Source organism: Terrapene carolina, unplaced genomic scaffold, assembly GCF_002925995.2.
Source record: "Terrapene carolina triunguis isolate 2854851 unplaced genomic scaffold, T_m_triunguis-2.0 Scaffold95, whole genome shotgun sequence".
In the NCBI taxonomy this organism is placed as follows: Eukaryota; Metazoa; Chordata; order Testudines; family Emydidae; genus Terrapene; species Terrapene triunguis.
Genome location: NW_020664446.1, coordinates 47,703,075 through 47,730,320, shown reverse-complemented (window position 1 = coordinate 47,730,320; position 27,246 = coordinate 47,703,075). Strand labels below are relative to the sequence as shown.

General features: G+C 45.5%; 1 protein-coding gene across 2 annotated transcripts in view; it reads right to left on the bottom strand.

The window, feature by feature from the left end:
- The window catches only part of JMJD1C (jumonji domain containing 1C), a 352,929-nt gene that overhangs the window by 79,055 nt on the left and 246,628 nt on the right, over positions 1 to 27,246 (bottom strand). For both annotated transcript variants that reach the window (XR_002908668.2, XM_024209274.2), the window contains exon 4: positions 2,652 to 2,757. Coding sequence is in view for 1 of the 2 variants with exons in the window: in XM_024209274.2 (XP_024065042.1) it covers positions 2,652 to 2,757 (106 nt within the window). In the remaining variant the exon portion in view is untranslated. The remainder of the gene's footprint in view (positions 1 to 2,651; positions 2,758 to 27,246) is intronic.

Below are 27,246 nucleotides of genomic sequence, written 5' to 3'. Positions count from 1 at the left end.
CCTACTTCTTGTTCAGCCAATCGCTAAGACAAACAACTTTGTTTACATTTATGGGAGATAATGCTGCTCGCTTCTTGTTTACAATGTCACCAGAAAGTCAGAACAGGCGTTCGCATGGGAGCCAGCATTCCAAAGCATTTACATGGCAGATATGCTAAACATTCGTATGCCCCTTCATGCTTCGGCCACCATTCCAGAGGACATGCTTCCATACCGATTACGCTCATTAAAAAAATAATGCATTAATTAAATTTGCGACTGAACTCTTTGGGGGAGAATTGTATGTCCCCTGCTCCATGGTTTTACCTGCATTCCGCCATATACTTCATATTATAGTAGTCTTGGATGATGATTCAGCACGTTGTTCATTTTAAGAACACTTTCACTGCAGATTTGACAAAACGCAAAGAAGGTACCAATGTGAGATTTCTAAAGATAGCTACAAGCACTTGACCCAAGGTTTAAGAATCTGAAGTGCCTTCCAAAATCTGAGAGGGACGAGGTGTGGAGCAAAGCTTTCAGATGTCTTAAAAGAACAACACTCCGATGTGGAAACTACAGAACCCGAATCACCAAAAAATAAAATCAACCTTCCCTTAAAATCATTCAGAGACTGAAGCTGGTACAGAACGCAATGTCTCGCTTTATTGGGTAGGCCACATTGCTGGGAGCATTTGACACTAGTGCTCCAGAAACTGCATTGGCTGTCCACTGGTCTCTGCACAAAGTTTAAGGTGCTGGTTATCACCTACAAAAGCCCTAAATGGCGTAGAACCTGGCTAACTGAGAAATGACCTCTCCCCATGCCACACCTCCACAGCTGTGGTCAGCAGAGGTACCTGAGCTAAAATCCCCTTCATTATAAAAAAAAGAGGGGATTGATGGTATGGCTACTTCCACCTTTTCATGTTCTCTGTATGTATAAATATCTTCTTTCTGTGTCTTCCATTCTATGCATCCGATGAAGTGGGCTGTAGCCCACGAAAGCTTATGCTCAAATAAATTTGTTAGTCTCTAAGGTGCCACAAGTACTCCTGTTCTTTTTAAGGCATTCTCTGTAAGAGGTCTGAGGCTCTGGAACTGCTCCAACCCTTGGTTGGAAACAGCCTGAATTTGATGACCTTCTGGGCATGCTGCAAAAACATGTTTCATAGGGCTTTTGACAAGGGTAAGCTTTCTGGAATGATGAAGGGGTGGAAAAGGAGCTTTTTTGTAGGGGACAGGCTGGCAGAGTTTCTTCTGAACAATTATTTTAATGATGTTAGTGTTTTGTTGTATTATGTAGTTGGGGTGCCTACAGCCTTATATAGGTGTGTTTTTATTATATTAAAATTAAAATGAATAAGTAGAACAAATTCAGTTTTAATTCCCTTTGTATTTGGCCCTAACTTGAGTTCATGCTACTCCCAATCCATTATCTTTTGCAAATTTAATCAGCACACTGTTAACTCCCTCTTCCAGATCACATAAAACTAAATCTAATACTGACCCTTGTGTCACCACACTAGATACTTCCTCCACAATTGAGTACATTGTCTATTTCAGTAGTCTTTGTTTGTCATCCATTAGCCAGCCAGAATTACTAAACTTCAGATATTAGACCTATTGTGTTCCCTTCACCCACTAATTTTGTAATTTTATCAAAGCAGCAATGAAGTTTGGCATGATTTGTTCTTCAAAATTCTAGTTTGCTTATGCTCATACTTTGAATTCTGTTTGGTTGTTTTGCACATTTTTTCCTCAAAATTTGTGTCATTATTTAACTAGGGATTTAGTTCTTGATTCTACAAACACTTACATGACAATAGGAAATGTATGCTACATTAGAATTATTTATGAGCAAAGTTGCTCCAAATAATCCCCTTCCCCTACTTCACGTCAGCTTTCACAAAACTTCCATGTTACAAACTAGAAAACCAACAACTTCATTGATTAGCAGTAACTATAGGAATGGGGACTGAGAGTTACAAAACCTCAACAATTTGAAAGCCACATGTCAAAATCTCAGCAGGCCCTCATACAGCACAAAATCAGAGAGCGTTTCAGATATAGTTACCACAATATAACACTAACTGGTTGGAAACAAGCACAACTATAAATGGCAGGCCATTGTTATTGGAGCTGAGCAGTTCTAAGGGAAAATCAGTTGTACTTCTAACACTTTGTTACCCCAAAGAATGCTTCCTTCTTTAGAGCACATAACAGTATAGTGTCGACTAAAAAGAAAATGTTGTTATTGATTATTTATTGATTAAAGCACCATCACTAGTCTCAACACCAAAATCATGAATAAAACATCCAACGTTCAGCCTGATGGTATTATTAAACTGATGCATAATTATTATAGGGTGTGACCCAAGTTTTTTTTTTTTTTTTAAAAACCTGTGCATGAACATTTACGCATATGTTTTTGAAAATTTCAAATGTTTTTGAAATATTTACATCACAGCTTTTCTCCCAATTGTGTTTTGTTGTTTTAACAACCTATTTTCAAAAGGCCTACTTAGAAAAGTTGAACTATGGAAGATATGCTCTATCATACCACCACTTAGGCATAAATGCCATTCAACCTAGTGCTTCAAAATACACACACACACACACCCCACCCCAGGAAATACAAATAATACAAACACACACATTTCTCAAATTACCTTGCATAAAAATCTCCTGAACCTTTTGTTCCTTTACCCAGACTTTTACTTCCTCGTGAAGCTGCGGGTTGTCCCTGAGAACTGGGTTTAGACTGTCTACGTCGTCCTAAAGTAGAGATTTAAAAAAGAACCATATGTTATGTTTATTCATAACATTTATGATGTTTATCTTTCTAAACAAATTCCAAAGAACAATTTGAAACAAGACTGTAAAATGTATTCGTTCAATACAAATCCAGAGGTTATTTTTAGAAAAATCTCATACGTGCAAGCTGTATTTGATAGTAATAAGAGTGATTTCATGAGGAAAAAAGTACACCGGATCCCATACATGGTCAGACTTACAAGCTATTAATAGGATCACACTTTCATAAATGAGGCCTTCCCTATAACCTAACGTTACTCTATAAAGAGTTCCGTGTTTACAAGAACACGGTAACATTTGTTTCAACAAAGTGGCGTTAAAATCAGAAGCCTGAAATGTCCAATTCATATTTTTTATACACAGCAAGAGAGAATTTAAATATTTATACCAACAAATGCATGTGTATATGTAAGAAAAGAAAACTACTATTGCTGGTTTTTAATACTACACAGAACCTGGTAAACTGTCTTGACTGAAGTAAGACATATTTCAGTTTTGGTCCAAACTCTCATGAACAAAGATTTTATTTTAAAACAAATTCTCTTTCCAATGTACATTTTTGAGTTAATCAGAAAGTATCTAGAAAATTAAATAAATCCATTTTTGGTGGCATTGTCCTCACAAAGGCAGATCTACACACAAATTAACATTTTTTTCTGTACTTAGAAACATGGCTTATTCAGTCATGGGATCTACTACAACCTGTTGATTCACCTCTGGGCTCTGATATTTTTCTCTCTCTCGTTCACAGCACAATTACTACTCCTGAATTTGAAATCAGTGGCAGGAGCCCTAGAGTAACTGGGAGGAACAACAGCCATAGTGTGGCTCTTTGAGAAGTACATGGGCACATCTTGGAAACAGTGGACAGAAGGTACATGTAGTTGTGTGAGGAGGCCCCCATAGAGAGAGAAAATAATTAGAGAGATCCTCAGCACATAGGTTATAAAATATTTTAACAATAACTGCCCTTTTCCTTTTAGTGTCTGCTTGTTACCATTTAGAAGTGTTTGCCTTCAAAAGTGTTATCCTTAGAATGGGAGAAGGGATGTGTGAAGAATCTAATTAGAGGTCCAAAAGCTGACACAGATTTTCAGTTTTCTAAGTCTGTCTCCCACCCACAGTACTGCACAGGCTTCAACTCTTACACCTCTACCCCCACACACAGCTTACCCCACTTGATACCTTATTATACATCTCCAATTCATTAAATATGAGGTCACAGCAACAAAAAGCAAAGACAATATGTGAAACCTATATAAGAAACCACTATCGCCTAAGAGATCTCCCAAAATATCTCAAAATGTATTAATCCACAAAAATAAATAAAGTATACCTTGAGAAAAATATCCTGAAAACTAGGGTTTTGACTGTACATACTTTCTGTTATGGCCTTCTCGTATTTATATAAAATAATCACACGAAAAGATACCTTTTTAAACAGAAAAGAGTACATTTGAACAAGTTCATTCAGATTTGTCACCCTTTAATAAAGACTGCCCTGCATACTGTCCTATAAGCATTTAATATAGAAAGTTATTCTCTACACAGTATTGATTATACACACACACACACGCACACACACACATACACACACACAATTAAAATAATTGGTCAATGGTCAATAAAAATCACTGTCAAGGCGAAATTCTAATATGAGAATTTAAGCTCAGTATGTCAGGAAATTCAAAATAATGGTTCCCACAACCACCATAACTCTACCCCCTTATGCATGTGTTGTACTTTTGTATATTCAATTAAATGTATATGCCAAGTGGCTGAATTATGTTTTTTGTAGTCCATGTTACCTTTGAATTTCCTGATTTTTTTGCATTCACTCGGTCATACATTCAAATGTAATAACGTGTTTTGGAGCAGAACACATTAGTGCTTCATTGTGCCCTACAAGAAAGGCTGGTAGAGAGCACAAGAAGAAAGCCATCAGACCTGCAGCTTCCTCAATTCCTTTTTAAGATGGCATTGCAGGCGGTGCAGTTGGTCTGGAATTATCTGGTTTTACTTCTTAGCAATGTACTTTCCTAAAGAAAAAAAATATAATCCCATTTACCCTATAAAGGTACTTCCTGTGATTGGTCAAGACAGCACAGATCCTGGATTCTTACTTCCTTCTTAGCTAGACTGATGACCAGTCAAATTGTAGAATATTCATGATCTCTATAGTTCTTCTCTGCCAATTTCCACAGTTTGAGTTCTTCTGTTCTGAAAGAAAATGTGTTAGTCTTGTTACCTCCCAATCCAAGATTAGTCTTCCCTCAGTCCTGGAACCCAAGATTCCTCTGAGTGGATGTCTGTGCTGGCTTGCCACTGTCACAAAAAGCAAATTATCATGTAAATGGGATTATAATTTGCCCTTCTGAGTTGACTATAGCGAAGTCTCTGCATTCTTAATACAGTAGCAGCATCTCATACAAGAGGAGGACTAGACTAAATACTGGCAAGAGAAAGTGCCCCAGGGCCACAGAAAGGAAGGACGGGAATGGAGAAGTAGTATTCCCATGCTTACTATCTTTCCAGAAGACAGCTGCATAAAGTAGCATGGCCATAAGCAACCTGTGGATGAAGGCTGAATGAAGAACTCTCAGGTCATTTAAGGCTTTACAGAGCTCATCTGCGGTTAACACCTCCACCCCACCAAGATGTGGACACAGCTCTAGTGGAGTGGTTTTCTTCCTACCCAAGCAAAAATTATTTGACTTATCTATTTGCCTCTTGGATTCAGATTCTGACCCACTGTGTGATGACACACTGCAAAGCTTTTAGGACTTTCCTGGAATTTTTGAACAATGCAAGGGAGTCCATTTTCCTAAAAGAGCTTAAGTAAATGTTCCAAAGTTCTTCTGAGAACATGAGTATACCTATGCCATAGTCTCTCCTTTCTTACGATGTGGTGGAGCAGGCTGGAATTGTGAGCTATACTGCCATAATTCCATTTTAATCAGGCCCCCTCCTGCTTCTCCCAGTAGCAGGAGTGGAAAGGTCAGGCAGAGTAAGACTGCAGGACCACAGGGTATGTTTGAGTGCTGAGACAGACAGCACAAGAAACAAACAGTTTCTTTGTCCAAGAAAGCATTTTCAGGCTCCAAATACACAACGAGGCATCCAAGATAGTTGATGGGGAAGCTACAGATTACTTGTCCTACTTCAGAAATCTTTTGAGTCAGGAATCAAACTTAGGAACTTGAAGGTGACCCAAAGAGACAAAGGATCAAATTGTGGGGAGAGCCCACAAAACAGCAATATTCTTCCAAGCTCCACCCACAAACCAAATTCTGTCCACCTGAGATACCAAAATGTGATTCTTCAGATTGTTCAAAATATAATGCAGGGCTCCATATCCTTAGTGGACCCTTGAGCTTGACTCCCCCAGTGGGTCTCAGATGCCCTGCTTCTTTCGTTCTTGATTTTGGAGACAGGAGAAAGGATATTAGGTAGAAGTGGTGATACTCACCCAACTGCCAGATACTTGTGGCACCAAAATAAGATGTCATGTACAGTAGATTAAAGATAGTCAAAACTTCTGTTAAATCTTTCCTCCCACACACAAAACAGTGACTTTGTCTAAACAGAGATTTTCATGAAGACGTTTCCATTTGTCAGAAGACAGGATACTGGGCTAGTTGAATCATTGGTCGGACCCAGAATGGCCAGTCTGATGACATTTGAATTAACACCTCATTGAAATTCAACAACAAGGGCTAGAGTAAGGGCTAGAGACGGATTTTGTTTTAAAATGAAAACTGCAACTCTGGAGCTTAGAGCAAATGGAGGAGTAGTAAATATCCACATCACTGCCCAATTTGAGCCCCGCTTTGAGGGCTTTAAAACTCTCCAATTACTGTCAATTCTTCCTGTCTGACCAAGGAGGAGGGAAGATACCATGGTCTGTGACACAAAAGACTCAGTAATGGAAAAACAGCCAAAGCTAAAATGTACTCTATAATATCATAAGCACCTGAAAATGTGGATTTAGAAGGTGCCTTCCTCAAATCACAACGTTGCAACACGATGTTTAATGCATGAAGGACATTTTCTTTGTAACAATAAGAACTCATTTCAGCTGCAGTATTTCACCAAAAAAAAAAAAAAAGACTCAGTAGATTTTGCAGTCCTCACAGAGGTCAGCACCACATTAGTCCTTGCCATCTGTGGTTTAATTAACTACAGCTTCCTCTTACTGCTTAGAGATTTTCAGATGATTTAAGACATGAATTAAATAAAAAATGGCGTGTAACACACTTGAAAAATATGTTTACAATGTTATATTCACCAAGTGCTACACAAGAAAACAAGCATTTCCTAAATATTAACTTCTACATATTCATGTGATACTGGGGTCTCATTTGAATTCAGCAGTCAGGGAGCCAAATTCAACTCTGGTGATAATTTACATGAAGAGATGAATTTGTCCCACTGACTCCAGGTATAGTCGGAGTACAGACATATCAAGTATTTCAGAAGCTTGAAGTTTCAGTCTGTGTTGATCAGATAAAAATTAGGGCTGTCGATTAATTGCAGTTAACGCACACGATTAACTAAAAAAAATTAATCATGATTAAAAAAATTAATTGTGATTAATCACTGTTTTAATTGCACTGTTAAACAATAGAATACCAATTGAAATTTATTAAATATTTTGGACGTTTTTCTACATTTTCATATATATTGTATTCTATGTTATAATTGAAATCAAAGTGTATATTATTTTTATTACAAATATTTGCACTGTAAAAATTATAAAAGAAATAATATTTTTCAATTAATCTCATACAACTACTGTAGTGCAATCTCTTTGTCATGAAAGTGCAACTTACTAATGTAGATCTTTTTGTTACATAACTGCACTCAAAATCAAAACAATGTAAAACTTCAGAGCCTACAAGTCCACTCAGTCCTACTTCTTGTTCAGCCAATCGCTAAGACAAACAAGTTTGTTTACATTTACAGGAAATAATGCTGCCCTCTTCTAATTTACAATGTCACCAGAAAGTGAGAACAGGCATTTGCATGGCACTTTTGTAGCCAGTATTGTAAGGTATTTACGGGCCAGATATGCTAAATATTCGTATGCCCCTTTGTGCTTCTGCCAACATTTCAGAGGACATACTTCCATGCTGATGACACTCGTTAAAAAAATAATGCGTTAATTAAATTTGCGACTGAACTCCTTGGGGGAGAATTGTGTGTCCCCTGCTCTGTTTTACCCGCATTCTGCCATATATTTCATGTTATAGCAGTCTCGGATGATAACCCAGCACATGTTGTTCATTTTAAGAACACTTTCACTGCAGATTTGACAAAATGCAAAGAAGGTACCAACGTGAGATTTCTAAAGATAGATACAGCACTCGACCCAAGGTTTAAGAATCTGAAGTGCCTTCCAAAATCTGGGAGGGACGAGGTGTGGCACATGCTTTCAGAAGTCTTAAAAGAGCAACAATCCGATGCGGAAACTACAGAACCCGAACCACCAAAAAAGATCAACCTTCTGCTGGTGGCATCTCACTCTGATGATGAAAGTGAACATGAATCAGTCCACACTGCTTTGGATCGTTATACAGCAGAACCTGTCATCAGCATGGACGCATGTCCTCTGGAATTGTGGCTGAAGCATAAAGGGACATATGAATCTTTAGCACATCTGGCACGTAAATATCTTGTGATGCCAGCTATGAAAGTGCCATGCGAACGCCTGTTCTCACTTTCAGGTGACATTGTTAACAAGAAGCAGGCAGCAAATATAAACAAACTTGTTTGTCTGAGCGACTGGCTGAATAAGAAGTAGGACTGGGTGGACTTGCAGGCTCTAAAATTGTTTTATTTTTGAATGCAGGTTTTTTGTACATAATTCTACATTTGTAAGTTCAACTTTCATGATAAAGAGATTGCACTACAGTACTTGTATTAGGTGAACTGAAAAATACTATTTCTTTTGTTTTTTTACAGTGCAAATACTTGTAATCAAAAATAAATATAAAGTGAGCACTGTACACTTTGTATTCTGTGTTGTAATTGAAATCAATATATTTGAAAATGTAGAAAAAATCTAAAAATATTTAAATACCTGGTATTTTATTATTGTTTTACACTGCGATTAATTGTGATTAATTTTTTTAATCGCTTGAAAGCCCTAATAAAAATTCTTTGCATGTCACCACTTACAAAAACAACTATCAACATTACACTTCACATTATTCAGTTTACACAACTAACTTACAGTGTTTAGTTTTACATGGTATTATCATCTGTATCCCTTATACATATGCATTACCTCAAGACACACAATGACAACAAAGGGTTTCTGAAGGAACACTATATAGTTTTAACACAAGTTTAATAATAAACAATTATCTATATTATATATATTTTTTTCTCAAACCCTGACAAAGGTGTTTTCTTGCTATCTCAATGTCTGGAGTACGTAAAGACCCAGATAAAAATTAGCTGACTTAAGATCATTTGGGTAGAATCAGTTATTTATTTGCACAGGAATCATTTTAAAGAACCTACAAGGGCTATAACTGCATCCTTAGATAAAGATGCCTGTCCAAACTGTCAAAGCTGTCTTCAGTCTCAGGAATTTATTGGATTTAAAGCTCTTTCTAGATTTTCAGAGAGCAATGGCAATAACAAGTGTCATCTTTAATATTCAGATTGCTGAAAGCTTGCATCCTTCTCCTCTTGGATGCAAATTTTGTCATCAAATATAACAACAGTTGGATTGGACACTAAGAAATTTTTAGCAGTGGGCCCCTCCTACAGAAAAATCAAAATGACCTCCTTCTCCCACACTCCAAATTTCTATTTAGCCCTCAGCCTTTTCAGAAGATAAACTCCTTCTTTCCCTACTGCCCCTTGTTAGCTGGATCTTCACCTCTCTTCCCTTTTCCCCCTCCCTTTTCTCTTTGCTGGCTGGATGTTCCCCATCATCATCTTTTTTGATGGTTTTAACCCCTTGTGGAGACAGAGAAAGGTGTTGTGTTTTTTTAATTGATATTATATGCACCTCAGTATACTTGCTTGATATTATCTCGCCTGACCCCATGGAATTAAATCAAAGAAGGCTGTTGGGTGATTGGGGGAACACATGTGAAATGAAACAAATGAAAGAGATAAGATAACACCAGAAAAAATAACAAAGGTCCTTAAGGAAACAATGGGGGAAACTTAACTGGGGAATGCCTACGAGGCTACTATGCTAGCAACCTCTTCTTCTTCTCAGGTCTGAGCCTAGGATCAAAGGGTATACTAAACCTAGAGAGGAAAGGGGGGTAAGAACAGGAAGCAGCAGCTGGAGAATAGTCTCAAAGAGACATTAAGAGAAGGTAGTAGGAGCTGTCTGTATCTCGCAGATCAGGAGTAGAGTAGTCTGGACTGAGTGGAACTTACCCAAAACTTGCAAGGAAAGAATACATTTTAGCTAAGACCCAGATGAATATAGGCTTTTTGTTGTTTTATGCTTTTTCTCTGCTTGCTATGCACCTCTGGGTGAGTAAATAATATATTATTTTAAAAAAGCTTTTTATTAATTAAGTAATTTTTTTTATTAATTAATGGAGATATCCTATCTCCTAGAACTGGAAGGGACCTTGAAAGGTCATCGAGTCCAGCCCCCTGCCTTCACTAGCAGGACCAAGTACTGATTTTGCCCCAGATCCTTAAGTGGCCCCCTCAAGGATTGAACTCACAACCCTGGGCTTAACAGGCCAATGCTCAAACCACTGAGCTATCCCTCCTTCCAATCACTTTAAACAGCTTTAAACACTTTAAACAGCTGGTGGTCACAGGCACTTTAAGGAAAACAGCTTACAAGTGCCATAACCAGTTGTGCCCATTGTGTTATCACGTTTGATAAACAGGGGGCCGTAGCACAGAGATCCACTCCAAGAGTGGCAGGATTGTGTGGTTCTACCCAGGGAGGTGTGAAGGTAGTGAAACCTATCACCAGAGGGATGCACTCAAGAAGAACTAATGGGTCCAAAACACAGCTCACCCTGGAACTATGAGACCCCTCCTCCTGACTAAAGCAAGACTGAGAGGCTATCCTGGATAGAAACAAACATTTTAAAAGTTCCTCACAGAAAGTATGACCATGAAGAGTATTTAAAGGCTTAGTCTTGACTAGGAGAAGTGCTCACACTTAGGCGGGGCTTAATTAATACATGTTAGCTAAACTCAATCTAAACGATCTTTTTCCTACTGTAAAATGCATAATACCTCAGCTCCATTTTAGCTTAGCAGGAGCCTAGACTACAACTAAAACATTTAAATCGTGCTACAGGGCATTATACTGCATTTATGCTAGGAAAAAGGTCAAGTTTATGTTGGATTTAGCTAGCACATGGTACCTAAGCCTGATCTAAGCTTGACCACTTTTCCCTAGTTGAGACAAAGTAAAAGCATAAACAGGAAACAGAGCTCTGAGGGCATAAAGGGAAGGTACAAAGAATTAGGTTCAGGCTTCAGGTGAAAAAGAAGTGCCTAACCAAGGGTCTGATCAGGTATGCAGCTTCAAGTTGATCACTAGAAAATGACAGTCAAAAGAAAGCACAGAGATACTCCCTTCTGACCAGTACTATGTGCAGAGGCTTGAACCTAAAAGAGTATAAATGGATAGGCCTTCTTGCTGAAAATCATGATTCCAAGTACGGGAGCAGGGAATAACTAATGACTTTACAGAGAGAGGTATCAGAATCATACTCTAGAAAGGGCTAAATTGTTTTATACTCATGGTCTGTGGTATAAATTTACGACTATATGCTATCCTCAATCAAATAAAATTAAAGTTGATATAAATGAGAAGTTTGCATAAAGATCAAGAGTCTAAGTATAAACTAAATTTTCCATTATTTGTTTAGTACCTTATTCAGTAACAGTGGAAAAAGAGGCTCACCGTCACAATCACCATTATTTAATATAATAATATATGGAGATATTCCTATCTCATAGAACTGGAAGGGACCCTAAAAGGTCATTGAGTCCAGTCCAGCCCAGCGCCTTCACTAGCAGGACCAAGTACCGATTTTGCCCCACACCCCTAAGTAGTCCCCTCAAGGATTGAACGCACAACCCTGGGTTTAGCAGGCAAATGCTCAAACCACTGAGCTATTCCCCCCCTTACAGCTCTCCTCCTGCATGTCTTGTCTCCTTCCTTCCCTCTCTGCATTTCCTTATCTGAAGAAACTTCCAATTTCCATAACCATTGGCTTCACTCCCACTCCCTTCCCCCCTTCCATCTGCTAAGATGATCAGTATAGACACCCCCCCAGGTTACGCAAACCCGAAGTACGCAAATCCGCACTTACGGTGTAATGGTCAGGTATACGTTTACGACTTATGCAAAAAAACGGTTACCTACCTTTTCATAACTGTTGTTTTTCACATTTTCAAGCTTTTCTTCACAACTGTAAGGGCTAGAACTGTTGTTCTTCGAGATGGCCATTCCACATTAGGTGTACGCGCGCCGCGTGCAGGAGCATCGGAAACTTTTCCCTTAGCGGCACCCGGCGGGGGCCCCGCCTGAGCGGTGCCACTGCGCCGTGCATATATACCCCCGCTGGCCCAACCCCCTCCAGTTCCTTCTTGCCGGCGACTCCAACAGAGGGGTAGGAGGGCGGGTGGTGGAATAGACTTGAACAACACATCTCGAAGAACAACAGTTATGAAAAGGTAGGTAACCGTTTTTTCTTCGAGTGCTTGTTCACGTCCATTCCACATTAGGTGAATCACAAGCTTACCTTCGGAGGAGGGTAGGAGTCACGGAACAATTGATCGGAGGACCGCCCTGCCAACCCCCGCGTCCTCTTGGGCCTGCTGGTTGACCACATAGTGGGTCGTAAAGGTATGCACCGACCACCAGGTGGCTGCTCTGCAGATCTCCTGGACTGGGACCTGTGCCAGGAAAGCCACTGAAGCTGCTTGCGCCCTGGTCGAGTGGGCCGTGACTGCTGGGGCCAGAACACCATAACACGCCCGAATGCAGTCTGTAATCCAGGAGGAGATCCGCTGCGCCAACACTGGGAGGCCTCTCATCCTTTCCGCTATGGCCACAAACAGCTGCGTGGATTTACGAAAGGGCTTGGTGCGCTCCAAGTAGAATGCCAACGCTCGACGGACATCCACGGTGTGCAGGCTGCGGTGACTCGGGTCCGCATGGGGTTTGGGAAAAAACACCGGCAGAGAAATGTCCGGGCCCAGATGGAATTGGGAGGAACTTGGGGTGTGGGCGGAGCTGCACCTTGTCTTTATGAAACACTGTATATGGCGGCTCCGAGTGCCCTCAGCTCAGATACCCTTCTGGCCGAGGTAATGGCCACCAGGAATGCCTCCTTCCAGGAAAGGTGGAGGAGGGAGTAGGTGGCAAGTGGCTCGAACGGGGGCCCCATGAGTTTAGAAAGGACTAAGTTGAGATTCCATGGAGGGACTCTGGGGCATGAGTAAGGAAACACCCTCTCCAGTCCTTTAAGGAACTGCCCCACCATTGATTGGGAGAACACCGAGCCCCCTGAAAACCCCAGGTGGAAGGCAGAGATGGCCGCCAGATGCACCCTGATCGAGGACAGGGCCAGCCCCTGCTGCTTGAGGTGCAGTCAGTACTCTAGAATGGTAGGCACTGGAGCCTGGCGTGGCTGAACCTGTTGGGGCCCACACCAGCACGAGAACCTCTTCCACTTGGCCAAGTAAGTCGCCCTGGTAGAGGGCTTCCTACTACCAAGTAGAACCTGCTGCACAGGGAGGGAGCACTGGCTCTCCAAAGCATTCAGCCACAGAGCTTCCACGCCGTCAGATGCAGTGATTGCAGGTTGGGGTGGAGTAGCCGCCCTCTGTCCTGCGTGATGAGGTCCCAGTGTAGGGACTTCCACCGACAGCTCCAGGAGTGTGGTGAACCAGTGCTGGCGGGGCCAGGCCGGGGCGATGAGGATAACCGCTGCCCCATCCCTGTGCACCTTGAGCAGGACCTTGTGCACCAGAGGAAGTGGCGGGGAGGCATATTTCAATTCCCTTCCCCACGGGATCGCGAACGCGTCTGCTATTGAGCCCAGGCTGCGGCCCTGGAACGAGCAGAACTGCGGGCACTGGGCGTTGCCCCTGGCGGCAAACAGGTCTACCCAGGGAAACCCCACTTGCAGAAGAGCGAATACACGACGTCCGCTCTGAGCATCCACTCCTGCATGCGGTGGTCCGCCAGTTCGTTCCACACCCCCGGGAGATGTGACGTCTCAAGGTGAATGGTGTGGGCTATGCAAAAGTTCCAGAGGAGGAGAGCCTCGTGGCAGAATGACGAGGAGCAGGCTCTGCCCTGCTTGTTTATGTAAAACATGGCGGTTGTGTTGTCTGTCAGAACTGTCACGCTGTGACCACTCAAAGTGGCGTGAAAGGTCTGGAAGGCTAAACGAACCGCCCTGAGCTCCGCTCCAGACCACAAGACCTGAGTCCTGAGGTCTCCTAGGTGAGCACCCCATCCGAAGTCTGATGCGTCCGTCTCAAGCGTCAGGTCCGGCTGTTGTGCGGCAAAGGGGATGCCTTCGCAAACCACGGCCTGGGACAGCCACCACCGCAGGGAGTCTAACACGTCCCCTGGGGCTGTCACTACCAAGTCCAGGGGGTCCCTGCCTGGGCGGTATACATGGGCGAGCCAAGCCTGCAGTGTCCTGAGTTTCAGTCTGGCATGCCTGACCACATGTGTGCATGCTGCCATGTGGCCCAGCAGCCTCAGGCAGCATCTGGTCGTTGTAGTGGGAAACTGGCACAGGGAGTTCACTGCTTGCTGGATGGCCAGGAATCGTGATACTGGGAGGCTCGCCTTTGCCTGTACCACATCTAGGACCACCCCTATGAATTCCACTCTCTGCGTTGGAATGAGGGTGGACTTGGGGACGTTGACCAGGGGCCCCAGCGTGCGGAATAGTCTCAGGGCCACTTGCACGTGGGACCGAACCTCCTCTTTGGACCAGCCCGCAAGGAGCCAGTCTTCGAGGTATGGGTAAACTTGAACCCTCTGCCTCCATAAGAAGGCTGCCACTGCCGCCATGCATGTTGTGAACACCCGTGGGGCCGCAGCTAGGCCAAACGGGAGAACCATGAACTGGTAATGTTCTTGGTTCACAGTGAAGCGCAGGAATCGGCGATGCGCTGAGTGGATGGCGATATGAAAGTACGCGTCCTTCATGTTGAGGGACGTGTACCAGTCCCCCGGATCCAGGGAAGGGATGATGGTGCCCAGAGAGACCATGCGGAACCGGGCCTTGACCAGGAACTTGTTGAGCCCTCGCAGGTCCAGAATGGGTTGAAGGCCTCCTTTGGCCTTGGGAATGAGGAAGTAGAAACCTTTCCCTCTTTGGTCCTTCGGTACCAACTCTACTGCCCCCCGCCCCAGGAGCGTGCGAACCTCCTTTTCCAGGAGGTGCTTGTGAGAAGGGTCCCTGAAGAGGGATGGGGGGTAGGCAGGGAGGAGAACTGCAGCCTGTAACCGCTTCGCACTGTGCATAACACCCAGCAGTCTGACATAATACTGGACCACGCACGGGAGAAGTGGGACAGGTGGTCCAGGAAGCAAGGGGATGGATCCAGCAATTGGTCCAGTACGCGGTCCTTGAGTGCACCTTCAAAAGCCTGGTTTAGGGCCAAGCTGAGACTTATGCTGGCCTTGGCTCTGGCCTGGCCTATTGGAGCTATTATTATTATTATTACGCCACCTCCTGTTATCCCCATTTCGCCTGCGGTAGGGCTCCTGCCTAGGACAAGGTTGGTAGCGACGCTGAGGAGGAGGCTGCAGCGTGAAAAGCTTTCTCTGGGTCGCCGAGATGTGCATACCTAGCGACTCGAGTGTGGCCCTCGAGTCCTTGAGGCTATGCAGCTTTGCGTCCGTCTGGTCCGAAAAGAGCCTGGACCCTTCAAAGGGGAGGTCCTGAAGTGAGTTCTGGACCTCAGGCGGCAGACCTGACTCCTGCAGCCACGCCAAGCGTCGCATGACCACGCCAGGTGTGATTGTCCTGGCTGCCGGGTCCGCCGAATCCAAGGACGCCTGGAGAGATGTCTTCGCTACGGCCTTGCCTTCGTCCACCAGCGCCGTAAACTTCTATTGGGAACCCTGTGGGAGGCTGTCCTTAAACTTCCCCACTGCCGCCCAGGAGTTGAAATTATGCCTATTGAGGATGGCCTGTTGGTTAGCAATCCTCAACTGGAGGCTCCCTGAGGAATACACCTTCCTGCCAAACAGGTTCAGGCGCTTCGCTTCCTTAGCCTTAGGTGCTGGGGCCTGCTGCCCATGGCGCTCTCTCGTTTATCGCCGAGACTACCAGGGAACATGGGCTTGGGTGGCAAAACAAGAAGTCGTACCTCTTTGACGGGGCGAAGTACTTGCGTTCCACACCTTTGGCTATTGGAGCACTGGAGACCGGGGTCTGCCACATAGTCTTATAGTTCGACTGTATGGTCTTAATAAGCGGAAGCGCTATTCTGGATGGACCCTCTGGGCTCAGGATGTCCACCATGGGGTCCTTCTGTTGAACCGTCTCCTCGGCCTGTGAACCCAAGTTACGAGCAACCTTACGCAGCAGCTCTTGGTGGGCTCTGTGGTCTATTGGCAGAGGTCCTGATACCGCTGTGCCTGCCACCGCTTCATCTGGGGATGACGAGAAGGTCAGCAACTGCTCCGCTTCCTCCTGCTGGCCCCTTGGTCCCCCTCCCCCGAAGGAGGGGCATCCAGCTCAGGCCCGGACAGCTGACCCTGGGGTGGCACCGGGCTCGGTGCCGGTTTCTCCGGTCTCTCGCTCAGCAAAGGTGCAGGCGGTCTGGATGCCGTGGCTTCCCGCACGGAGGAGAGTCAGTGCGGGGACCGGTGCACAGAGTAGCTGACCCTGGAGGTAGCCCCTTGACGCTGGTGGTAGGCCCAGGGGGTCCAGAAGGGCCAGTGTCCCGGTGGTCCCCACTGGGGTTGCCACCCCCCCGGTGATCTCTGCCGTCCGCTGCGGGTAACTGTATCGGCCTGAGTCGGCGCCGGACTCTGGTGACGCCAAGTGCAAAGGCCACGGCGGTGCCATCGACCTGTGCTGGCGGGAGATCCGGGGGATGGATAGGGGTCCCTGTCAAATGTTTCTCATACCGTGGTCGGGGGCTCTGATGTATGCCTTCACACCAGTGCCGTTGATTCAGAGAGGCCTCGTGAAGATGAAACAGGACAGGATGAAGGTTATCCTAATAGCTTCGGCATGGCCTCACCAGCACTGGTTTGGCACGCTGCTGGAGCTTTTGGTAGCTGCCCCTCTAGCTAGATCTGCTGTCCCAGAACCACAGCAGCCTTCTGCACCCAAACCTGGCGGTGCTACACTTGACAGCATGGCTAAACACGGATGAACAGGAATGCTCAGCCTTTCCCTTGGATAGCAAGGGCTAGCCGTTTCGTCTCTTCTGACTTCAAGCCTTGGGGCCTGAATAGTTTGTTTATAGTAGGTTGTTTATAGTAGTTTGTTAAAGTTAAAATAGTTTGTTTATAGTAGTTTGTGTTAAGTAGTTGTTAAGTGTAATTAAGAGGTTAGAGTCCCATTGGGGACTTCGCCCCAGGCGGGACATGACCCGGTGTCCAGGGTTTAAGCCCTGCTCGGATTGCAACCGGCTTATGCCTGTTAGTGACCCCCAAAGCAGCTGCCTCAAGTGCTTGTGGGAATCGCATGTGAAGGACAAGTGTCATATCTGTAAAAACTTTTGATCCAGCACCCATTGCACCAGAGTGCAATATCCGTTTGAGGACTCTACCCTTAGTACCTCGGCCTCAGTGCATAATGCACCCCATGCACGGGCTCCGCCTGGCATCGCTCTCCATTGCTGGTGCCCAAAAAGAAGAAGACCAAGAAACATAGCTCCCTGCCATGGGCCAAGAAAGGCCATGCGGTATCAGGGAAAGGACCCAGTTTAGGCCACCCGTCCACACCAGAGCCACATGGATGTGCCTCCCCAGTCAGGGCCCTTAGCCCCCCAAAGGATCCACCGTCGACTCTAAGGAGTGGTAGGGGACCCAGACTTGTGGCGGGATCGACGCCTTTCCAGGCTCTCCCGGTGCCTAAAAAGCAGAGGCCTCTACCAGCGTTGCCGGCACCACATGTGCCACAGGAAGCGACAGTCTCCCTACGACGGCAAGCCAGCTGCCAAGATCCCCCAGAAGGCAGTTGAGTGCCACCGATCTCCTGAGCCGAAGCAGCGCTTTCCAACTCCACGCTGCAGATCTCCAGCTTCGCCGCCCAGATCCTTATAGCATGAGATATAGACATAACAAGTAAGATTAATCCATGCAGCAACTTACAATCTTTTTACAGTCTAAATATTAAAACACATCCTTACAAGTCTAACACCTATCTTGAACAATACTGACATACAGGTGAGCTAGTCTCGTTTCCAGCTATGAATTTGTCAGTACTCAGCAGCCGTCTACAGCCTTGGCAAAAGCTGGCACCTGGTCTACATCCTGGGGAAAGGAGAATGAGTGCCTTGGAAGAAGTTAGCACTCATCAAAGTACGGGTGTACCAGATGCGCAAGTCTGGGCCAGGCAGTGTACACCTAAAACCTTTGAGAATCTCACTAGTAGCTACTGGGGTAGCTTGACATTTGAGGATAATGTGAACATCCTAATATGTCCCCCATTCCTGTTAAGGTAACCTGTCCTTTTTGTTCAAAATTTTCCTGAATAAGGATAAAAGTAAGAAGTTCCATGATAGTTTGTGGATGACTTTCAATAGGAAAAAAATGCAAAATATCTGGTTTTGATTTTTAGGATGGATGGAAAGCAGAGTACCTTAACCTTACCCTGAGCAGCCTGGCAAAGTCTTTTAGTCTGTTCTAAAGACTTACCCACACAAGTGTCTGTCACTATACCGGAGAACGACAAATTTCCCTTCAGAGAGATTTACTCACAATATTCATACTAATTCTTTTTAATCTGTGCAAAATGAATGAGAGCTGAAGTTTTAAAACAAACAATAAGTTTAAAACACTCTCCCAACTTCCATATCCCCTCCCCACATTTTATCTCCTCCCTTGTTCTGACTAACCTTCATTCACTCTTTTACCTCCTTCTCCAATAAATCACTGTCCCTCCTCATTCATTCCACACCTTACACATTCATTATTGTTTCATCTATATTCTCTCCTGCTTTTTGTTTTTCATTTTCCCTCCCCCTCTAATTGCCGGGGGGTGGGGAGGGGGAAGAACCTTGCAGTTTCTCCCCTGCCCTGGCTAGCAACTTTGGAAGCTATCAGGGAAAGAGGAAGTCTTTCAGCCTCTTCCTGATCCCCTGGCTGATGGCACTGGAAGTAATCTAGGAAAGGGGGAGGGGGGGGGGGCAGAGTGCTGACTCTCCTTGCACAGCAGGCAGCTAGCAGAGGGCACTGTATGCCAGCAAGGGACTTGGCTGTGCAAGTTCATAGCTCACAGGGAGAGCCCTGAACAGTACACTATGAAATTATAAGCCAAAATAGAGCACCCTAACTGCAGACGGAGAGACTGTTCTCAAAAGGTAACAAAAATTCTCAGTCATTTTGCTATGGAACCAACTGCACAAACAGGGTGAGTCTTCAAGCAGAAAATGTTGAAGGTTAGGTAGATGGACAGTCTGCTACCAGAAGTTGAAAAGAGTTCCTAGTGCTTTCTTGACTGAGAAGTAACTTCCCTCACTACTCTAATGTTCCCCTATCAGAAACTGATTTGCCCTTGGGTGTAAGGAATAATAGGTTATCTGCAGTAGCTGGCATTAGTGGAAGGCTCATATACATCAACAGTCTTTAAGAATTGAAATAAAGAGCCAGATTCTACTACCCTTACTTACACTGACTGACAGCTTACTCCATCATAAAGTCCATCAATGAGACTTGCTGAATAATTCCTCACCAAATACCATAGAATTATCATGGAGTAAGACACTATTCACTATGGGTAAAAGGTATCAAAATCCAGTCCTATTCATGATGTTTCATTTTATATTTTTCTGGAGGTGGCAAAATTCGCAGATGATACAAAAGTACTCAAGATAGTCAAGTCCCAAGCAGACTGCAAAGAGCTATAAAAGGATTTCACAAAACTGGGTGACTGGGCAACAAAATGGCAGATGAAATTCAGTGTTGATAAATGCAAAGTAATGCACATTGGAAAACATAATCCCAACTCTACATATAAAATATGGGGTCTAAATTAGCTGTTACCACTCAAGAAACAGATCTTGGAGTCATTGTGGATAGTTCTCTGAAAACATCCACTCATGCAGTGGCAGTCAAAAAAAGCAAAACAGAATGTTAGGAATCATTAAGAAAGGGATAGATAATAAGACAGAAAATATATTGCCTCTATATAAATCCATGGTACGCCCACATCTTGAATACTACGTGCAGATGCAGTCGCCCCATCTCAAAAAAGATATATTGGAATACGAAAAGGTTCAGAAAAGGGCAAAAAAAAAAAAGATTGGGGTATCGAAAGGCTGCCATATGAGGACAGATTACTAAAACTGGGACTTTTCAGCTTGGAAAAGACAACTAAGAGGGGATATGATTGAGGTCTATAAAATCATGACTGGTGTGGAGAAAGTAAATAAGTGTTATTTACGTATTCTTATAACACAAGAACTAGGGGTAACCAAATAAAATTCATAGGCAGCAGGTTTAAAACAAACAAAGGAAGTATTTCTTCACACAACGCACAGTCAACCGGTGGAACTCTTTTCCAGAGGATGTTGTGAAGGCCAAGACTATAACAGGGTTCAAAAAAGAACTAAAGTTCATGGAGGATAGGTCCATCAATGGCTATTAGCCAGGATGGGCAGGCATGGTGTCCCTAGCCTCTGTTTGTCAGTAGATGGATCACTTAATGATTAGCTGTTCTGTTCATTCCCTCTGGGGCACTGGGCATCGACCACTGTCGGAAGACAGGATACTGAGCTAGATGGACCTTTGGTCTGACCCAGTATGGCAGTTCTTATGTTCATATCTCCATAAATGTCAGTTTTCCTCTCCCCAGCCAACGTAGAATCCATCATTCCAAAAGTAAATAGACTATATTCAAGGAGTTGCCATAGTTACTCAGTGTTAAATCTAGAATGTTTCTAGCACTTTAGTAGCACCCAGTTCTTTTAATTACAATGTATATAATTTTTTAAATCTTCAGGTGCTTGTCAGTGATTTCTTGATAAAAGGTATTTTCTAATATTATATCATGTCCCATAGTTGCCCAATACTTTGAGAACACTCAAGTGTTAATTTATCATAATTACTGTGCAACAAGTTTCCAAATCTCTACAAAGTTAAGATTATTTGGGTGCCCTAAGCACGTATTTCCATATTTCAACACTTTTAACTTTAACCATGCCTCTGAATTTTCCTGGGTTTATACTACTTATTTTGGGGGCAACTGGGACAATATCCATCCTTAGAAAGTAATTTATTCTAAACTAAATATGACCCACGGCTTTGCCATTCAAGTTTATGGTTTTTTTTTTTTAAGTAGGAGTGAGGGTGGGTGACTGAGTTTTGCTGGGAGATGGCAGCCTCTCTCAGGAGGTGGAGCGGAACACTGAGGAGCAAGTCAATTGAGACAGTGGCCATCTTTACTCAGGGCAGTCTTTGGCCTCATTCCCACTGATAACAATAAGATACAGCAGTCATTTTGAAAGACCCTAATTGTTCATTGAATTAGCTGGAAAATATTTTCAACCTTTACTGAAGGAGAAACATTATTAAAGAACAGAAAGAAAAATATTCCATTAAACTTAAAATGTCCTTTAAATCGTAGCTTCTGCACAAGATTTCAATTATGTCTAATAGTATAGGAAATCTGAACAGTCTGGACTATTCTGAAATTGAGATAATTAGGAATAAAGAAGTCTGACACCAGGTGTTAAATTTCTTTAAAGGCCTATTTCAATTAATTAATTTTAACTCATAAGCTACATCTGTACTTCCATAATTACATTGTTGTAAAGAACAGTGTAGTTTAAAAAAAAAGTTAAGGAGAATTACTACTGCTGAAACAGATCAACAATCACTACTCATTTAAAGTAAAATATGTGAGCGCCACAGAATACACACAGTATTTGGATTGTGTTATACTGTACATAGTAAAGTCTCAACACCTCTCCCCCACAACTTTCTAAACTGGCAGCTCCCAAAACTTTATTGGTTCATGTACCACCTTTTAAAAAACCGTTGAAAAGTGAATGGATGAAACATCAAGCTTACATACCACAGTTTGGGAACAACTGCTGTAAACATTAATTCTGTGTTTAAATAACTGACAGTCTACCTATGGCCCTAGAATCACGTGTGACACTTCAGTGCCCTGCATACCACTAATGTAGGGTTCACAGGCCTCACTAGAGCTTCCCATACTCTGTTCTCAAGTAGGGAAAACAGAATACTGATCACAAGACAGAGCACTCCTTGCATTTCCTAACACACGCACAAGAGTGAAGGACTAAAGAAGAAGAGATTGCTAAACAAACAGGCTAGAGTTGTGAAAATCTCTCTCCGGCCCATCACATAGTCATGTTGGGCAAGATGAAGGGGAATAAAGAGAGGGGGAAGGAAAAAGCAGTGAACCAAAAGCTAATCACAGCATAATGTCCTATGTGTTGCAATATTTTTTCCACACCATCTACCATTCTGGAGGTCACTGCTGGGTTGGGCTGAAGTTTTGAAACATGAGGTTCCCTTTAGTGATTAGCAGCAGCTGAAGTTCCCAGTTAAACTACCTCCATTGCATTCAAAGCACCTTTGGCAACTTGCTCTCTCAGCAGAGAGTCTTTTTTCTCTCCCCTGCTTTTTTGCACTAAAACCCTTATTTTGGAAAATTGGGGGGGGGGGTGCCACTCTGGGACCCTGCAACTGCAAAAATCTGTGTGTTGACTCCCGGTGAGAGTCCTCTTTCAGTGCCACCACTTTCCATTCCCCAAACTCTCAGAACACAAAACTACAGTGGTGGTCTGTGTATGTGGCAGAAGCTTCTAATATCTTGAGAGAACTTTTGGTTCCCTGTATTTGGAACTGGAAGTATGCAATCAGGCAGCAACAGAGACCAAAAAAAAAAGCACAAATACAGTACAGTACTGTATTAAATGTAAACTGCTAAAAAGTAAAGCGAAAGCAGCATTTTTCTTCTGCATAGTAAAGTTTCAAAGCTGTATTAAGTCAATGTTTTGTGGTAAACTTTAAAAACAACAAAGAACAACCATAACGTTTTATTCAGAGTTACGAACAGTTCAGAGTTACAAACAACCTCCATTCCTGAGGTGTTTGTAAAGGACAGTTACCTGTTCCCTAACTGGTGTTCTTCGAGATGCATTGCTCATGTCTATTCCACAGTAGGTGTGCGTGCTCGTCACATGCACCGGTGCCGGAAGTTTTTCCCTTAGCAGTACCCATAGGGGGAACGCTGCTGCGACCCCCTGGAGTGGCACCTCTATAGCGTGCTATAAGGGGAGCCGTGCACTCCCCCCACCCTCAATGCCTTCTTGCCGGACCAACTCCAACAGAGGGGAAGGAGGGCGGGATGTGGAATAGACACGAGCAACACATCTCGAAGAACACCAGTTATGGAACAGGTAACTGTCCTTTCTTCTTCGAGTGCTTGCTCATGTGTATTCCACAGTAGGTGATTGCAAGCTATGTCTGATGGAGATGGGTAGGAGTTCACAGATTCCCTGAAGCACAGCCCTACCAAAACCAGTGTCATCCCTGGAGTGGGAGACAATCGCATAGTGCGACGTGAACGTGTGTACTGAGGACCAGGTAACAGCTCTATAGATGTCCTGATAGGGACATGGGCCACAAAGGCAGCCGATGAGGCCTGGGCCCTTGTCGAGTGCGCCCTCACGATAGGTGGTGAGGGAACCCCTGCTAGGTCGTAGAATGTGTGGATGCACAATGAAATCCACTGGGAAAGCCCCTGGGTGGAGATCGGTTGACCCCTCATGCGCTTGGCTGAAGCAACAAAGAGTTCAGAGGACCTGCGGAACGGCTTAGTCTGATCCAGATAGAATGCAAGCGCCCTTCGCACATCGAGCGTATGGAGGCTGCGTTCCTCGTTAGAGGCATGAGGTTTGGGGCAGAGGACAGGCAGGAAGATGTCCTGGCCCATGTGAAAGGCGGAGACCACCTTAGGGAGGAATGCAGGGTGTGGGCGGAGCTGCACTTTGTCCTTGTGAAAGACCGTGGGGGGGGGGGTCACAGGTCAGGGCCCTGAGCTCCGAGACCCGCCGGGCTGACGTGATAGCCACAAGGAAGGCTACCTTCCATGAAAGGTGAGACCATGAGCATGTGGCCAGGGGTTTGAACGGGAGCCCCGTGAGATGGGATAACACCAAGTTTAGATCCCACTGAGGAACCGGGGTTCTAGCATAAGGAAAGGACCGGTCAAGTCCTTTGAGGAAACGCCCAGTCATGGCGTGGGAGAAAACCGAGCAGCCCTGGACCAGCGGGTGGAATGCCAAAATAGCCGCCAGGTGCACCCTGACGGAGGAAGGCGCCAGGCCCTGAGTTCTAAGGTGAAGGACGTACTCAAGGATAAGTGGGAGCGGGGCAGCCATTGGGGAAGTACCCCGCTTGCCCGCCCACCTGGAGAACCGGGACCACTTCGCTAGGTAGGGTTGGCACGTGGATGGCTTCCTACTTTCTAGGAGGACACGCCTGACCCCTTCGGAACACCTTGCCTCCTCCGCATCTAGCCATTAAGCAGCCACGCTGTCAAATGGAGAGTGGCCAGGTTGGGGTGGAGGTGGCGGCCCTGGTCCTGGGAGAGTAGGTCCGGGTGGAGCGGCAATGGCTGCGGAGGGTCCACCAGCAAGCCCAGGAGGGTCCCGTACCAATGTTGCCGGGACCAGGCTGGGGTGATCAGGAGGATGTGTGTCTTGTCCGTTTTTGCTTTCTCCAGGACCTTGCCGATGAGAGGAAACGGGGGAAAGGCATAAAGGAGTTGACCCAACCATGACAGAAGGAAGGCATCTGAGATTGCGTTCCTCTCCACCCCCCTCTGGAACAGAACCTGGGGCAACTGCGGTTCTGTCGGGTCGCAAACAGGTCTATTTGGGGAGTGCCCCACGCTTGAAAGAGCTGGTGAGTGACCTCCGAGTGGAGTGACCACTCGTGTTTGGAGGAGAAAACCTTGCTCAAGCGATCGGCCTGTGTGTTGACAACGCCTGGCAGGTGGAAAGTCTTTAGGGAGATGTCGTGGGCTATACAGAACTCCCAGAAGCTGAGGGCTTCCCGGCAGAGGGCCGAGGACCTCGTCCCGCCTTGCCTGTTGATGTAAAACATTGCGGCGGTCCGTGAGAACTCTGCCCACCTTGCCGCGTAGCTGTGAGCAGAACGCAACACAGGCTAAGCGTATCGCCCTGAGTTCCCTGACGTTTATGTGAAGGGACAGCTCCGCGGCTGACCACATTCCTTGGGTCTGGGAGTTCCCTATGTGGGCCCCCAAGCCCAAATCAGATGCGTCGGACACTAGGTCTAGTGACGGGGTCGGGTCCCAGAAGAGAATTCCCTGGAGCATATTGGCAAGGCAGGACCACCATTGTAGCGTGGCGAGCACCGGCGCCGGAACCGATAGGACCTTGTCCAGTTTGTCACGGGCCTGGGAGAACTCTGAGGCCAGCCAGAGTTGGAGGGGCCTCATCCAAAGTCTAGCATGGCGGACCACATACGTGCCCGCCGCCATGTGGCCTAGGAGCCGCAAGCATGCCCTGGCAGTGGTGACGGGGAACTCTGTGACCGAGGCTATAAGCCCCTTCAGAGTCTGGAACCTGCCCAGGGGGAGAGAAGCTCTGGCCTTGGAGACATCCAGGAGAGCGCCTATGAATTCTATGCGCTGCACCGGAACCAATGTCAACTTGGTCTCATTCACTAAGAGGCCTAGGTTGGGACACGTAGCCAAGAGCAGGTCCACGTGGTTCTGTACCTGGGGCCGCGAGCTGCTCTAGAGTAGCCAGTCGTCGAGGCAGGGAAATATCTGTACCCCTCGGTGTCTGAGGTAGGCCGCTACTACTGCCATACACTTTGTGAACACCCTGGGTACAGTGGACAGGCCAAATGGGAGGACCGTAAATTGGTAGTGGTCCTGTCCCACTAGGAAACGGAGGAAGTATCTGTGCCCCTCGAATATATGGACACGGAAGTATGCGTCCTGAAGGTCCAGGGCCGCATACCAATCGCCAGGGTCCAGAGAGGGTATGATACATGCCAGAGAGACCATGCGGAACCGACATTACACTATGAACCGATTGAGGTCAAGCAAATCTAGGATGGGCCTGTGCCCCCCTTTTGCCTTGGGGATCAGGAAGTAACAGGAGTAAAACCCTTTCCCCCGGAACTCCCATGGAACCTTTTCCACAGCTCCCAAGCTGAGGAGCCAACCCACTTCCTGCTGTAGCAGGGGTAGATGCGATGGGTCCCCCCTGCCGTCCAAGGGAGGGGGGTGGGAGGATGGGGATGAGACAAATTGTAGTGTGTAACCCTGGGAAATGGTGTTGAGGACCCATTGGTCCGACGTTATTAGGGACCATTCCACAAGGAACGCAGACAAGCGGTTGCTGAAGGCAAACTGCATTGGTAGGAGGGTCCTCTCAGGGGCCACCTGGGTACCCTCCTGCAACCAGTCAAAACCGCCTCTTGCCCTGCTGCTTGCCCCTGGAGGGCCCAGGCTGCGAGGCAGACCCAGACTGCCTCTAAGGTCGCCTCTTTTGGGTTTTGGACCTCTTGTAGGCAGGTTCGTATCTCAGCTGGGGCGCCGGGACGGAGGTTTGCGGCTTAGGTTTTCCCTTGGGCGGAAAGTAGAGCCCGAGGGTTTGAAGGGTAGTACGTGAGTCCTTCATGCCATGGAGCCACACGTCTGTTCTGCAAACAGGTCCTTGCCATCAAAGGGAAGATCCTGCATCACAGATTGTGCCTCTGCGGAGAGCCTTGACAGCAGAAGCCACGATGCCCTGCGCATAGAAACGGCCGAGGCCATGGACCGAGCAGCCATGTCAGCTGCATCCGACGCCGCCTGCAGAGCAGCCTTTGCGGCGGCAGTGGTGCCCTCCTCCACCAGCGCCTTAAAATCCTTCCTTTCGCGCTCCGGAAGGAAGGGCTCAAATTTTGGCAGCGACCCCCAAAAGTTAAACTCATAGCGACTGAGGAGGGCCTGATGGTTGGCCACCCGGACTTGGAAGCTGGCTGACTAATAAAGCTTCCTGCCAAACGAGTCCAGTCTTTTAGAGTCTTTATTTTTAGGTGTGGGTCCTGGATGATCTTGTCTTTTTCTATGATTGACGGACTCCACTACCAGGGAGTTGGGGGCCGGGTGGGCATAGAGGTCGGCATGAAATATTTGCGCTCTGCCTTTTTCGATATCGGCGCAAGGAAGGCCGGCATTCGCCAGAGGGCATTGGAGATGTTAGCCACCCCTTTGTGCAGCGGGA